General features: G+C 41.3%; 1 protein-coding gene across 14 annotated transcripts in view; it reads left to right on the top strand.

Annotated features, from left to right (window-relative positions):
- ARMC3 (armadillo repeat containing 3) overlaps nucleotides 1–15600 on the top strand; it is a 100192-nt gene that overhangs the window by 61844 nt on the left and 22748 nt on the right. For 13 of the 14 annotated variants that reach the window (XM_005302780.5, XM_065586915.1, XM_065586914.1 and 10 more), the window contains 2 exons: nucleotides 13225–13468; nucleotides 14667–14803. In XM_005302780.5, the coding sequence (XP_005302837.2) occupies nucleotides 13225–13468; nucleotides 14667–14803 (381 nt within the window). The remainder of the gene's footprint in view (nucleotides 1–13224; nucleotides 13469–14666; nucleotides 14804–15600) is intronic. The other variant, XM_065586918.1, reaches the window with a different exon arrangement.

Genomic DNA, 15600 nt, shown 5'->3' with positions numbered 1-15600 from the left:
CAGTCCCTCCATCACGCACCAACAGCAGGTTTTGAACCTTCTGTGTAGCAGCACAGACTACTACCAGTTGAGTTACATTAACTGTTGACAGGATAAGGCTGTGATCCCAGAAGGGAGGATGAGCTGCTAAGGCCAGGTGCTGGATGTCTGAAAGACTGGCCTGGCATAATTCTGTTCCCTTCCCCTGGATCTGGGGAAGCTCCTACCTTATATGGTGCCCCCAAGAGAGGAGATGGACCACCCAGATGCTGGGACCAGGGGGTAGTTTTGGGGAGCCTGGTGTAGCTTTTTCCTCTTCTCTCCTGGCCCGCAATGCTGCAGCTCCTCTGACAGCTCCCAGATGTTCCCATTGCAGTGTCTGTTGCTTCTGCTTAGAATGTTCATGCTACTATCATTTTTCTGAGCAACACAGGCAAGCTAAACATAAATGGAATTTCAAGGGACAAAGAAAAGGCCGTTTTCTAACCAAAGGGCTTTCTCTCTGCTGCATTTCAAAGCCCTTCTGCAAATAATGGAGGTGTTAGAGCTCCTCCAAAAAGAGATGGCAAAATCTTTTATTATGTAAAGAGTGAGGCAGTCTAAATAGGGGGTTCACTACCATCTCCTCGTGTAATATGGATTTGAATTTCAGTATACTATGGTGTTATAATTGAGCTCTTTGTAACTATTTCAGGTAAATTTAATGACAGATATTAGAATGCATTAATGGGCTTCTAAATGGGTCAGCTGTTCCAGTCCCTGCCAAACAAGGGAGCTTAAGGCCCAGGTTGCCTCAAGACTGCTAGGTTTATTGTCTTTTTAACCAGGTACCTGTCACTAACAAAAACAGGAACAGAGTTTTTGGGCCTGAACCAGTGAATGAATATTTCTTGTTTACTGATATCAAAATTGTAAACTTATTATTTGCATTGTGGTAGCATATAGTGGCCCCAATCAGGGAGCAGGGTACATACATAATAAATAAATCAGCATTAATCTCTCTTGTACATCACTGAAAACAATAAGAGTTATTTAAGTGATACTGTACATGGTAAATTAATTTATATTAAGCAATAAGTAAGTTGCTTTTGGAAATTATTATAGGTGAAGATTTTGATAACCATAAGAGACATGTATTGGATATATACTTCTGTGATTAGTTATTCTGATTATATGACAAGACAAACAAAGATTTAACAAAGCACATCATTAAAAAGGAGGAAAAAATAATATATTTTGTGAAGGTTTCAGAGTTCTGCATTGCTGCTGTTTTCTTGGGCTTTGAAGTTGTTTTAGAGTCAGAAATTATGTAATGGAGCTGGATCAGAAATGCCTAGTGTGGAAATGAAGTCATATGATTTGACATATATAGGGCCTGATTTTAAAAAATGAGTTTGTGTAATAAGATGCACATAAATTATGCATAAAATTAGGCAATTATGCATGAAAATTATGTATATGCATGCATAAATGGACAGCTAAGCATCTCACACACAATCATGGTAATTTTGCACACAAATTACAAACATTTTGAAAATGAAGTCCATAAGGAGTTCAGTGTCCCTGTGTGAGAAGTTAGCATTTGATTTTTCTGAGCTGAGAGTGAGTGAAATCCCACTCTTGATGGAGTGCAGCATAAGAACCTATGAAAAGAATAGAACAGATGTAGGGTAGTTGTGGAAGTGGCACAAAATAAAATTACTTTTTAATTTATCTCATGAGTGTCAATAAAACACAGCCCTGCGTAAACAGTGATGTGGAGTTGCGCCCCCTATATGTAGTTCAGGGACAGATTTTGTGAGACACAATTTGTCTCCAAGGTTACTGGTGTACAAGGGGCAAGCATAGTCTACACCCATACTTTTGAACAGTGCTACCTACTTGCCCCATTGTGCTGGGCCTTCTCCGCAATGTGATCTGGGCACAGGAGGCAGAGCCATGAGGCCACCTCCTTACTGTCCTGTTTGGGGTGATATGTGTTGCATTGCAGTTGCTCAGTCATGCTTGGGGCTGCGATTGTCCCTGACTTCCCTTCAGGGGAAGGAGAAGAGAACATCTCCATGGACCCTTCCTTTCACACATACTCACAAGGACCAGGGACTGTCTAGCCTCAATCTTGGAGAACTCCTGTGCAGTCAGTTCTTAAAATAAGTGTACAGGATTCGTAGCTCTGTATTTCATGCCTTTCCTAACCTGTGGTGATTCATAGATTCTAAGACCAGAAGGGACCCATTATGATCATCTAGTCTGACCTCCTGAATAACACAGGCCATAGAACTTCCCTGATCATAGAATCATAGAATATCAGAGTTGGAAGGGACCTCAAGAGGTCATCTAGTCCAACCCCCTGCTCAAAGCAGGACCAATTCCCAGCTAAATCATCCCAGCCAGGGCTTTGTCAAGCCGGGCCTTAAAAACCTCCAAGGAAGGAGACTCCACCACCTCCCTAGGTAACGCATTCCAGTGTTTCACCACCCTCCTAGTGAAATAGTTTTTCCTGATATCCAACCTGGACCTCCCCCACTGCAACTTGAGACCATTGCTCCTTGTTCTGTCATCTGCCACCACTGAGAACAGCCGAGCTCCATCCTCTTTGGAACCCCCCTTCAGGTAGTTGAAGGCTGCTATCAAATCCCCCCTCATTCTTCTCTTCTGGAGACTAAACAATTCCAGTTCCCTCAGCCTCTCCTCATAAGTCATGTGCTCCAGACCCCTAATCATTTTTGTTGCCCTCCGCTGGACTCTTTCCAATTTTTCCACATCCTTCTTGTAGTGTGGGGCCCAAAACTGGACACAGTATTCCAGATGAGGCCTCACCAATGTCGAATAAAGGGGAACGATCACGTTCCTCGATCTGCTGGCAATGCCCCTACTTACACAGCCCAAAATGCCGTTAGCCTTCTTGGCAACAAGAGCACACTGTTGACTCATATCCAGCTTCTCGTTCACTGTGACCCCTAGGTCCTTTCCTGCAGAACTGCTACCTAGCCATTCGGTCCCTAGTCTGTAGCAGTGCATGGGATTCTTCCGTCCTAAGTGCAGGACTCTGCACTTGTCCTTGTTGAACCTCATCGGGTTTTTTTCGGCCCAATCCTCTAATTTGTCTAGGCCCCTCTGTATCCGATCCCTACCCTCTAGCGTATCTACCACGCCTCCTAGTTTAGTGTCATTTGCAAACTTGCTGAGAGTGCAGTCCACACCATCCTCCAGATCATTAATAAAGATATTAAACAAAACCGGCCCCAGGACCGACCCTTGGGGCACTCCGCTTGAAACCAGCTGCCAACTAGACATGGAGCCATTGATCACTACTCGTTGAGCCCGACGATCTAGCCAGCTTTCTATCCACCTTACAGTCCATTCATCCAGCCCATACTTCTTTAACTTGGCGGCAAGAATACTGTGGGAGACCGTATCAAAAGCTTTGCTAAAGTCAAGGAATAACACATCCACTGCTTTCCCCTCATCCACAGAGCCAGTTATCTCATCATAGAAGGCAATTAGGTTAGTCAGGCACGACTTCCCCTTCGTGAATCCATGCTGACTGTTCCTGATCACTTTCCTCTCCTCTAAATGTTTCATAATTGATTCCTTGAGGACCTGCTCCATGATTTTTCCAGGGACTGAGGTGAGGCTGACTGGCCTGTAGTTCCCCGGATCCTCCTTCTTCCCTTTTTTAAAGATGGGCTCTACATTAGCCTTTTTCCAGTCATCTGGGACCTCCCCTGATCGCCATGAGTTTTCAAAAATAATGGCTAATGGCTCTGCAATCTCACCCGCCAACTCCTTTAGCACCCTCGGATGCAGCGCATCCGGCCCCATGGACTTGTGTACGTCCAGTTTTTCTAAATAGTCCCAAACCACTTCTTTCTCCACAGAGGGTTGGTCGCCTTCTCCCCATGCTGTACTGCCCAGTGCAGCAATCTGGGAGCTGACCTTGTGTGTGAAGACAGAGGCAAAAAAATCATTGAGTACATTAGCTTTTTCCACATCCTCGGTCACTAGGTTGCCTCCCTCATTCAGTAAGGGGCCCACACTTTCCTTGATTTTCTTCTTGTTGCTAACATACCTGAAGAAACCCTTCTTGTTACTCTTAACATCTCTTGCTAACTGCAACTCCAAGTGTGATTTGGCCTTCCTGATTTCACTCCTGCACGCCTGAGCAATATTTTTATACTCCTCCCTGGTCATTTGTCCAATCTTCCACTTCTTGTAAGCTTCTTTTTTGCGTTTAAGATCAGCAAGGATTTCACTGTTTAGCCAAGCTGGTCGCCTGCCATATTTACTATTCTTTCTACACATCGGGATGGTTTGTTCCTGCAACCTCAATAAGGATTCTTTAAAATACAGCCAGCTCTCCTGGACCCCTTTGCCCTTCATGTTATTCTCCCAGGGGATCCTGCCCATCTGTTCCCTGAGGGAGTCAAAGTCTGCTTTTCTGAAGTCCAGGGTCCGTATTCTGCTGCTCTCCTTTCTTCCTTGTGTCAGGATCCTGAACTCGACCATCTCGTGGTCACTGCCTCCCAGGTTCCCATCCACTTTTGCTTCCCCTACTAGTTCTTCCCTGTTTGTGAGTAGCAGGTCAAGAAAAGCTTTGCCCCTAGTTGGTTCCTCCAGCACTTGCACCAGGAAATTGTCCCCTACACTATCCAAAAATTTCCTGGATTGCCTGTGCACCGCTGTATTGCTCTCCCAGCAGATATCAGGGTGATTAAAGTCTCCCATGAGAACCAGGGCCTGCGATCTAGCAACTTCTGCTAGTTGCCAGAAGAAAGCCTCGTCCACCTCATCCCCCTGGTCTGGTGGTCTATAGCAGACTCCAACCACGACATCACCCTTGTTGCTCACACTTCTCAACTTTATCCAGAGACTCTCAGGTTTTTCTGCAGTTTCATACCGGAGCTCTGAGCAGTCATACTCCTCTCTTACATACAACGCAACTCCCCCACCTTTTCTGCCCTGCCTGTCCTTCCTGAACAGTTTATATCCATCCATGACAGTACTCCAGTCATGTGAGTTATCCCACCAAGTCTCTGTTATTCCAATCACATCATAGTTCCCTGACTGTGCCAGGACTTCCAGTTTTCCCTGCTTGTTTCCCAGGCTTCTTGCATTTGTGTATAGGCACTTAAGATAACTCATCGATCGTCCCTCTTTCTCAGCATGAGACAGGAGTCCTCCCCTCTTGCGCTCTCCTGCTTGTGCTTCCTCCCAGGATCCCATTTCCCCACTTACCTCAGGGCTTTGGTCTCCTTCCCCTGGTGAACCTAGTTTAAAGCCCTCCTCACTAGGTTAGCCAGCCTGCTGGCGAAGATGCTCTTCCCTCTCTTCGTTAGGTGGAGCCCGTCTCTGCCTAGCACTCCTTCTTCTTGGAACACCATCTCATGGTCGAAGAATCCAAAGCCGATCTATTTCTAGAGCATATCTTGTAGGAAAACATCCAATTTTGATTTAAAAATTGTCATTGATGGAGAATCCACCACAACCCTTGTTGACTCTCACTGTCAAAAATTTGCACCTTATTTCCAGTTTAAATTTGTTTAGCGTCAGCCTCCAGCCATTGGGTCGGGCTATACTTTTCTCTGCAAGATTGAAAAGCCCATTATTAAATATTTGTTCCCCACGTAGATACTTATAGATTAAGCAAGTCACCCTTTAACTTTCTCTTTGTTAAGCTAAATAGATTGAGCTTGTTGAGCACATCACTATAGGGCATGTTTTCTAATCCTTTAATCATTCTTATGGCTTTTCTCTGAACCCTCTCCAATTTATCAACCCTCTTGAATTGTGGGCACCAGAACTGGACACAGTATTCCAGCAGCAATCACACCAAGACAGAGGTAAAATAATCTTTCTACTCCTACTCAAGAGTACCCTGTTCATGCATCCCAGAATTTCATCAGCTCTTTGGCCATAGCATAGCATTGGAAGCTCACGTTCAGCTGATTATCCACCACAACCCCCAAATCTTTTTCTGACTCACTGCTTGCCAGGATAGAGTCCCCCATTCTGTAAGTGTGGCCTACGTTCTTTGTTCCTAGATTTATACATTTACATCTAACTGTTTTAAAATACATATTGTTTGCTTGTGTCCATTTTACCAAGCGATCCTGATCACTCTAAATCAGTTACTTGTCCTCTTTGTTATTTATTACTCCCCAATTTTTATGTCGTGCAAACTTGCTCAGTGATGATTTTATATTTTCTTCCAGGTTATTGATAAAAATGTTAAATAACAGAAGGCCAAGAACCAGTCCCTGCGGGATCCCACTGAAAACACATCCACGTGATGACAGTTCCCCATTTACAATTACTGTACATTGTGAGACCTGTCATTTAGCCAGTTTTTCATCCATTTCATGCATCCCATATTAATTTTATATTGTTCTAGTTTTTTAATCAAAATATTGCGCAGTACCAAGTCAAAGTATAAATATATTACTGCAATACTGCTACCTTATCAACCAAACTTGTAATTTTATTCCAAAAAAAAAAAAGATATCAGGTTAGTTTGACAGTATCTATTTTCTGTAAACCCCTGTTGATTAGCATTACGTACATTACCCTTCTTTAATTCTTTATTAATCGAGTCCCTTATCAGCCACTCCTTGCTCGTGTCTGGGATTGATGTTACGCTGACAGGCCTATAAATACCTGGGTCATCCCTTTTACTCTTTTTAAAAACTGGCACACCATTATGTTTCTTCCAGTCTTCTGGAACTTCCCCAATGCTCCAAGACTTATTGAAAGTCAACATTAACAGTCCAGTGAGCTCTTCAGCCAGCTCGTTTAAGACACTTGGATGCAAGTTATCTGGATCTGCTGATATTAAAATGTCTGACTTTAGTAGCTTCTGTTTAACATCCTCCAGAGATACTAATGGAATAGAGAAAGTGTTATCATCATCATATGATTAAATTATATCATCTCTTTTCCCCAAAATAGAGAATAGAAAAATTTATTGAACACTTTTGCCTCTTCTGCATTATTATTGATAAGTCTACAATTACCATATAGAAATGGACCAATACCATTGCCAGGATTCTTTTTGTTCCTAATATATTTTTAAAACTCCTTATTGTCCCAAACTCTGCAGGCCATAGATTTCTCTTTGTGTCCCGTGGCCTCCCTTATCAATTATCTACAATTCCTAACTTCTGATTTATATTCATTACTGTCAACTTCCCCTTTCTTCCATTGTTTATATATATATATATATATATATTTTTTTTTAATAGCTGACTTCTCTTTCCCTCTAAACCAGTTTTTTTTTTAAACCAGCAAAGCGTTGTTCCTCAATTGTCTATGACTCTATGATTCTAATTGTGAGATTGTGGTTTTTTGGGTATCTTAGTAAGATGTTCTTAAATGATTCCTAATTATCATTCACATTTTTCTAATTGAATTCTTCCTCACAGCTCCAGGCCGAGTCGCAACTTCAAAGTCCTATCTATATAGCTATTTTTAGAGCACTAGTGTAAGCTCTGCTAGCCCAAATTTGTTGACCTAGGTGTGAGGCTTGCTCCACTCACTCCAAAATGCTGTGCAGACATATCCGAAGAGATAAAAGAAGAAACAGGCTATTGAGAAAACCAGGCAAAAACTCCTTGAGTCTAGATTGTAAGCTGTTTGGGTCATGGACTGTCTTTTTGTTCTGTGTTTCTACATCACCTAGCATAATGGGGTCCTGGTCCATGACTAGGGCTCCCAGGTCCTATGGTAATACAAATCATTAAATAATGAACTAATTTGTTAGATAATGTCCTTTGGACTTGTGACAATCTCTGGCATATCACAAAATGGATTTTTAGGATCCCCCAAAACAGTCAGTAGCATTACTAGCCCTTTCCTAACAGATAAAGAAGAACTGATGACAGATTTGGTTTGATTTTAATCATATAAAAATTAATGGTAGTTTAGATACAAGTGATCATATCTTGAGCTGCCCCGCCCCACTCCATAGGCTTTAGAACCTGAGCGCCAGGCCCAAGTCACAACTTCAAAGCTCTATCTATAGAACTATTTTTAGAGCACAAGTGTGAGCCTTGCTAGCCTGCGTCTGTCAAGCCGGGATAGGAGGTTTGCTCCCACACACTCCAAAATACTTTGTAGACATATCCTTTCTGTTGCACCCACAGGATGCCAATAGTATGAATATATTTTTCATTTGATCCACACCAGGCATTGTGTTTCTTCCCTCCATGCATCTTGGAAAAACTGTTCTCATTATGGAAGTGCAGGCCATGGTTTTATCATTAACTTTGTTTTGAGTCTTGCAGTAATAGCAAACCTCTTCGTTATGTATGCAGAATACAGCGGTATCTTGCCCAAATTTATAGCACTTACTTTTTGAGTTCAGAGAGAATTGCTGAGAATTTACAAGTAAATCTGTCAATTTATTTGAGTTAAAATTCATTTTAAAATGGGTCTTTTATGAAGTTTTGTACTTCGTGTCAGACTGTGACTCTCCCCTGTAGTGATATCCTGAGGAGGAAAATGAAAAGAAATGAGTGTCTTTAAAATCAGTTTTATCTAATCTGGGAACACAAACACTAAAATGCATTAATCGTAATTGTATGTTTATAGCATGGCATCACTACAGGGCAGAGTTAAGGTTTTTTGGGGGCCTTAATTCTAGAGTGGGCCAAGAAATTGTTTTTCTGTCCCTGAAATATTTTTGAGAGTTTGAACATTTTTACAATCCTGAATCAGGATGAAAAGTCAAAATGTTGAAAACGTTTGGGAATTGACAAAATGAAAATTTTCAAAACTTTCAAAAGCTCAATATGATTATGACTTTTTTATTTCTAAGACTTTTTTCAACTAATTAATTTAAATTTAAAAACAAAATGTCCTTTTGAAATGAAACATTTTTACAATTTCAAAACTTTTTTCCAACATTTTTTCAAGTCAAGGGAGTCATTGAAACTGACGCTGTTTTGTGAACAGTTTCAGTTTTGATGAATTGGTATTTTTTGAGAAAAAAAAGGTTAGTCGAAAAATTCCTGACCAGCTCTACTTAACTCTGCTTTTCCTTATTTTAACCTGTATGGTTGTCTTTTAATTGTATCCTTACCTCTGAATTTTCAGGACTTACAATTATTTTTAAAGAATAGCATTGTATTAGCTTTAATAAAGCTAGCGCAAATAACAGTAGTAGTGTAGATATGGCAGCACAGGCTAGCTGTGCAACTACAAGCCCACTGGCGACCTGGGGTACATATTCAGGTTCTAGCCTGGGCCGACATATCCACATGACTATTGTTATCTGTTCTAGAGCTAGATTAAAGCCTATTTGGTAATTAAGCCTAATTGTGCAACAATCACACCTTCACTTGTGCCCCAGATCTCCGTCTGCAAAAAGGGGATAATAGTACTCCCCTATCTCATAGGGTGTTGGAAGAATAAATCCATTAAAGATTGGGAGGCACTCAGATACTACAGTAATGGAAGCTGTATAAGTAGTTACAATCTTCACTTATAGTGTAGACATGCCCTAAGTAATTTTCCCAAGGTCATGTGGGAAGGCTATGGAAAAGTAAGGAATTAAATTGAGGTCTCACAATTCCCAGGCTAGCACCCTAATCAAATCAGTGGATGTTGCATACACTCAATTCCTGTTGCCTGCTGGTGTAATTTTTACGGGATTTTTTTTTTCAGTCTATTCCATGTTAGCCTTGATTAGATTCTGGAAGCAGTGAAAACAAAGATACCAAGCTTCAGAATGTATTTTTACAAAAGTGGAATCTGGGATTGAAACTTAGAGGTCTTATGTTCTGAATGAGATTGCTGAGTGGAAAGATCTGCAGTACTCATATATGTTTTTATCAATAGCTTGACACACTTGCATGGCATGAATATTTCTGGTCTACTTGATAATTTTGGGTATATGATTGTTTTACAATTGGGAGAACTACCTGAGAGATTGGTATGGATTTTTGGCGAGATCCATTCACCAGATTCTTGTTATGGCTAAAAGGAGAGCAGCACATCCAGATTTCTATTATTAATATGTTGACAGAAAGTTATCGAAGCTAATAAAAAACTGTAAACTCTTCTGTTGCAGTAACAATGTAAATATGATCTTGTAATAGGGAGCTTACAGTTTTTAAAGAGTATGTATTGCTGTAAAGATATAAAAATAAGAAAGCACAAGGAAAATTCAGATTGCCATCTGCATATTTCCTGTATTAACAGCATTGCCAACTTTTGTTTAACAAACAGATCATCCCAATGTAAAATTACTAAGAAAAAATAGTAAATTGGGCATATGCCTCAAGTCAGTTGATCAACTAGCATATACAAACTTATAAGAAAAAGAATTCAGTTCTTACAGTGATTTCTGCTACTCTGTAATACTGCAAGAACCAGTAACACTGATATTAACAATAAGAAAAAAGGAGAATGCACATTAGGACAGGAGAAATTAGAAATCCAACCCCAGTTTAGCAGAGGGTGGGGATCCCAGAGAACAAGGGGAATAAACTGAAGCTATAGAAAGAATAACCATCCCAACATGTTTGAAGGAAGTAAGATATAGTCCTATCAATCCTTTTCTTTTGTCTAGGGGTACGTCTACACTTACCGGAGGGTCCGGCGGCAGGCAATCGATGTTCTGGGATCGATCCCGGAAGTGCTCGCCGTCGACGCCGGTACTCTAGCTCGGCGAGAGGAGTACGCGGCATCGACGGGGGAGCCTCCCTGCCGCGTCTGGACCCGCGGTAAGTTCGGACTAAGGTACTTTGAATTCAGCTACGTTAATAACGTAGCTGAATTTGCGTACCTTAGTCCGAAGTGGGGGGTTAGTGGGGACCAGACCTTAGACACTTAAGCCTGGTCTACATTAGAGGGGTGGGATCGATCTAAGTTACGCAACTTCAGCTACGTGAATAACGTAGCTGAAGTCAACGTACTTAGATCTACTCACTGCAGTGTCTTCACTGCAGTGAGTCGACTGCTGCCGCTCCCCCGTCGACTCTGCCTGCGCCTCTCACGGCAGTGGAGTACAGGAGTCGATGGGAGAGCGCTCAGGGGTCGATTTATCGTGTCTAGACTAGATGCGATAAATCGACCCCCACGGGATCAATCGCTGCCCGCCGATCCGGCGTGTAGTATAGACATACCCTTAGGGAAGTAAACACATTTTTCCCAAAAGGGCTCTATGGTTAGTTTGTAGCCCAGAAAATGTACACATTTTCAACATGAGCAACTCAGAGCTTTGCTGGGAATCACAGCATTTCTGTCCCATCCAATCCAACTTCTCTCTTGAGGGCTCGGATCAGGAAAAATCAGGATTTTAGTACCTTTATAGGTAATGTCAGCTGCTGCTTTCAGGATTTTTTTTCTCCTGGATGTTAGACAGGGAGATGATAATGATGGCATTGCCTATATTGTCCTTATTTCATGGTTTGCGCATAGCTCCTTTTGTTAGGGATGGTTTCCTAGAAGATTAGATAGGAGTTATTTTACAACTTGGGCTTCCGGATCAAAGTTATTTAAATTAAATAAAAATTAAATAAATTAAGGGAGATATCCTATCTTCTAGAGCTGGAAGGGATCTTGAAAGGTCATCGAGTCCAGCCCTGTGCCTTCACTAGCAGGAGCAAGTACTGATTTTGCTTCATATCCCTAAGTGGCCCCCTCAAGGATTGAACTCACAACTCCGGGCTTAGCAGGCCAATGCTCAAACCACTGAGCTATCCCTGCCCCGTTTAGGATTTAGGAATCCTATAAATTAATATTCTAAGTGTTTGCCTGGTTTTCTAGTATTTCCAACCTTCTTTCCATTCCAGAATTACGATTAACAAGAAACTTTTCAAGTCTGGATAATTCTTCTGCTGTCAAAAGCAACAGAGGGTCCTGTGGCACCTTTGAAACTAACAGAAGTATTGGGAGCATAAGCTTTCGGGGGTAAGAACCTCACTTCTTCAGATGCAAGGGCATCTGTGAGGTGAGAAGTGAGGTTCTTACCCACGAAAGCTTATGCTCCCAATACTTCTGTTAAAGGTGCCACAGGACCCTCTGTTGCTTTTTACAGATTCAGACTATCACGGCTACCCCTCTGATACTCTTCTGCTGTCTTTACCCTTTTAGTGCCTGATTCTGATTTCATTTATGCTAGTATCAATCAGGAGCAATGCCATTGTCATCCACAGGGTTACATTAGTGTAAAATTGGTGTAAGAGCAAGCACAATCAGTGCTCTCAATCTGCACATGGTTCAGTGGTTATAATTTTTTCTGTGTGCTACACCCTAAGATGTCTCAATGTCAGGGATTCCCTGGGTGGCATAAAGCCAGCACAGCAGCCCTCTTCCATTCCCTCTCAGTTTCCCCATCCTTGGGGCAGACGATGATTGAGTTGGCCCACAATGTAATTTTGAGCTGCTACATTTTAAACTATGTTTCCGCTGCAATGGCCTCCCAAGGGTCCCTTCACCTGCTGGAGATTTCTGGAGCTCAGCATGTTTTGACCACGTTCCCCACCTGCCCCCAACATACATTGGGCACTGAGAGGGGATGGAAGAGGGCTGCTGTATTGGCTTAATGCCATCCAGGGAATTATACCAGAAAAAAATATATCAGTTATCGCTTTATGACTATAATCCCCATTTTACAGAGCTAGAGGGTTAAGGACTTGATTTTTCAGAGGTACTGAGCATCTGCAGATCTCCTTGACTGGAAATGGAGTTGCAGGTGTTCAGCATCTTTAAAAATCAGGCCATAGGTTTTTTGCTCTAGGCCTCAGAAGGAATCCATGTCTGAGCTGTCATTAGAACTCAGGAGTGTCTGGCTCTTTGTCATCTGTTCACGCTGTGCCTTCCTCAACTCCACCCAATGAATGAAATGTTTTACTGGTATCAGAGTATTTTTCAGGTTAGGTGCATTTATATACACCTCTACCCTGATACAACTTTGTGCTCGGGAGCCAAAAAATCTTACTGCGGTATAGGTGAAACGGTGTTATATCAAACTTGCTTTGATCCGCCAGAGTGCGCAGCACCACCCTCCCGGAGCACTGCTTTACCACGTTATATCTGAATTCGTGTTATATCAGGTCGCGATATATCAGGGTAGAGGTGTGCTGTAATTCAGAGTTGTACAAACAATCACTGTTGTTTTTTAACATTTTATTCATGTTCTTTTTGAGATAAAATATTGATTTGGTTTGTAAATACCTTAAGTTTAAAATATATATATATTTGGCTTTAAAGTAATAGAGATTTCCCCCACCCCGATTTAACTAGTGCTGTTGCTGAAGCTGAAGGAATCGAGCCATTAATAAATGTCCTGAGTGCTAAGAGAGATGGGACTGTTGCTAATGCAGCTGCAGTACTAACAAATATGGCCATGCAGGAGCCATTACGTCTCAGCATCCATGGTGTTATGAATGCAATTGTAGAACCACTACAGTCTACCAACAGCCTGGTACAAAGCAAAGCAGCACTCACTGTGGCTGCACTTGGTTGTGACGCTGATGCAAGAACTGAGGTAAGTCTTACGTTACCTTTTATCTGCTCTGTGGATATTTATTATATTTACTTTTTTTAAATAAAACTAATGTTTGTGTTTTACTGACTCTGGGACTAACAATTTAATATTTGTGTCTGAAAAAATCCTTTATTTTATATAAAGTAAATCAATTTGTGTCTCCTTAATAGATAAATTCTCATTCAGATAAGCTTAGTTCAGTTTGGCATGAGCACTTGGAAAAACTGAAATATAAAGGACCCTCTGTAATCTTCATTTCATTGCTGAAGATATACATAAAGCTGAATGGACCAAGTTCATCTCCGGTGAAGCTCCAATGATTTCAGTGAGCTTTCCCCCCTTATGAAACTTAACCACCAACTTTCATAAACATTTAAAATTAATTTATCCCCCAAAAGGACCTTTTTGAAGCTCAGGAGCTTCCCCTATTGTTGTTTTACTATCCACCTTCCAGGCCCTTGTGGCACAGTAATTAACCCTCTATTAGGAGAGTTGGACATTACTCTTGTAAACATAATTCATGGAGAAGATAATGAATCCTTTGGTCAATCAGACCCACTAAGTGAACCTGTGCCTACTTATTTATCAATGGCTGTGTTTTGACTCTTCTTGCACATTCACATCCCATAAATAGAAAACCTTCTCAAGGGTCAAGGCAGCTGGTCAGGTCAGGAAATATGGGGCCTGGGCTTATCCATTTATCTGTATCTACATACTTAGAACATATTTCCCCCTGAAAATTTGAATGATTGATATTTCCATGAGTATTTGGAAGATGTACTGGAGCACCCCAGAAGAAAGGGTGTTAATGAGACTATGGCATACATACAAGACAACACAAATTAATAAATATTGTGATGTAAATTAGTTGCCAGGAGGCATCAGAACTCTGAGAATGCTGTACAACTCTCCATGACAACCTTGGGATGTACATTCTGTACAATTTTTAGAGTATAATGACAAAGAGACTGGAGATAGAATGGGTATGTGTATTTTTCCAGCCCACCCTTAAGCTTCTTTTTCTATTTGGAGTGTGCAGTAGATGCAGAAAGCTTGTATCTGGACATTCTGCAAGTCCCTTCCATCCACCCACATAGCTTCTCTTCAGGACTTGAGTGTTTCAGAGGGGCTTGCACAAACTTTCCTCAGTGGGTTGAACGTAACGCTACATGATGAATGTTTTCGTGTCTGTTTTTAGTTAAGAATTGCAAGTGGACTTGAACCACTCGTTAAATTGCTACATTCTAAGAATGATGAAGTCAGAAGAAATGCCTGTTGGGCAGTTATGGTTTGTGCAAGCGATGAACTAACAGCAGTTGAACTTTGCAGACTAGGGTGAGTAGAAGTAGTGTCAGGGTGTAGAGGGCATGGTTTGGATGAAGATGCTAACAAAGCTGCTGTTTGTATATTTTTGATTTTATACCAAAGTTAATTGTGCATTTTTTTAAACTAAATTAGTTTCACGACATAACATTTATTTCAGAAGGAAAGTTATAGATTCTACATGTCAACTATACTAGAAGAAAATAGCTTGAAATGGGGCCTGCCTGCCTGCCTGAAGTTACGGAAGCATTCTCAGTATTGTTACTATGACGGAACTTAATAAAACTCTGTTTAACATTAAAGGTGAACTTATATCAACAAAACTTAGGGGCCACCATGCAAAGGCCATATATAATTGAGATTAGCACTATTGGCCAAATTCAGCCCACATGTGAGGAAGTGCAATCCCATTGAGGTCAACAGAATTTTTATATATTGAGATGTGTACAAAAAAAGTGCCTATCCAGGGTTTTGAGTGCCTTTGTCATACATAAAATACAATCAAGCAAATACCAACAAAATAAATGCAACAGTCTCCCCAGACCTAGGAAGGGAAAAATACCCACCCCAGCTACAAACCAAAAGTATGAAAACCAAACCCTAAAACTCCACCCAGAAACCAACAGGCAGTCACTGCAGCTCACATGGAACACTACTGTAATGTGCTCCTGATGGGAAACTCCACCTAACCAATGAGATACAGCATTCAGCGTGAGCTGCAGTTTCCAAGTTGGTTTAAGGTGTAACCCCACGTAGAGCGCACCAGGGTAAATTTAATCTCAAGGTGACAATGGTACAGATGACAGCAA

The sequence above is a fragment of the Chrysemys picta genome, chromosome 2, assembly GCF_011386835.1.
Source record: "Chrysemys picta bellii isolate R12L10 chromosome 2, ASM1138683v2, whole genome shotgun sequence".
Lineage (NCBI taxonomy): Eukaryota > Metazoa > Chordata > Testudines > Emydidae > Chrysemys > Chrysemys picta.
Note: the sequence above shows the minus strand (reverse complement) of the source record. Positions and strands in the feature narration are given on the sequence as shown.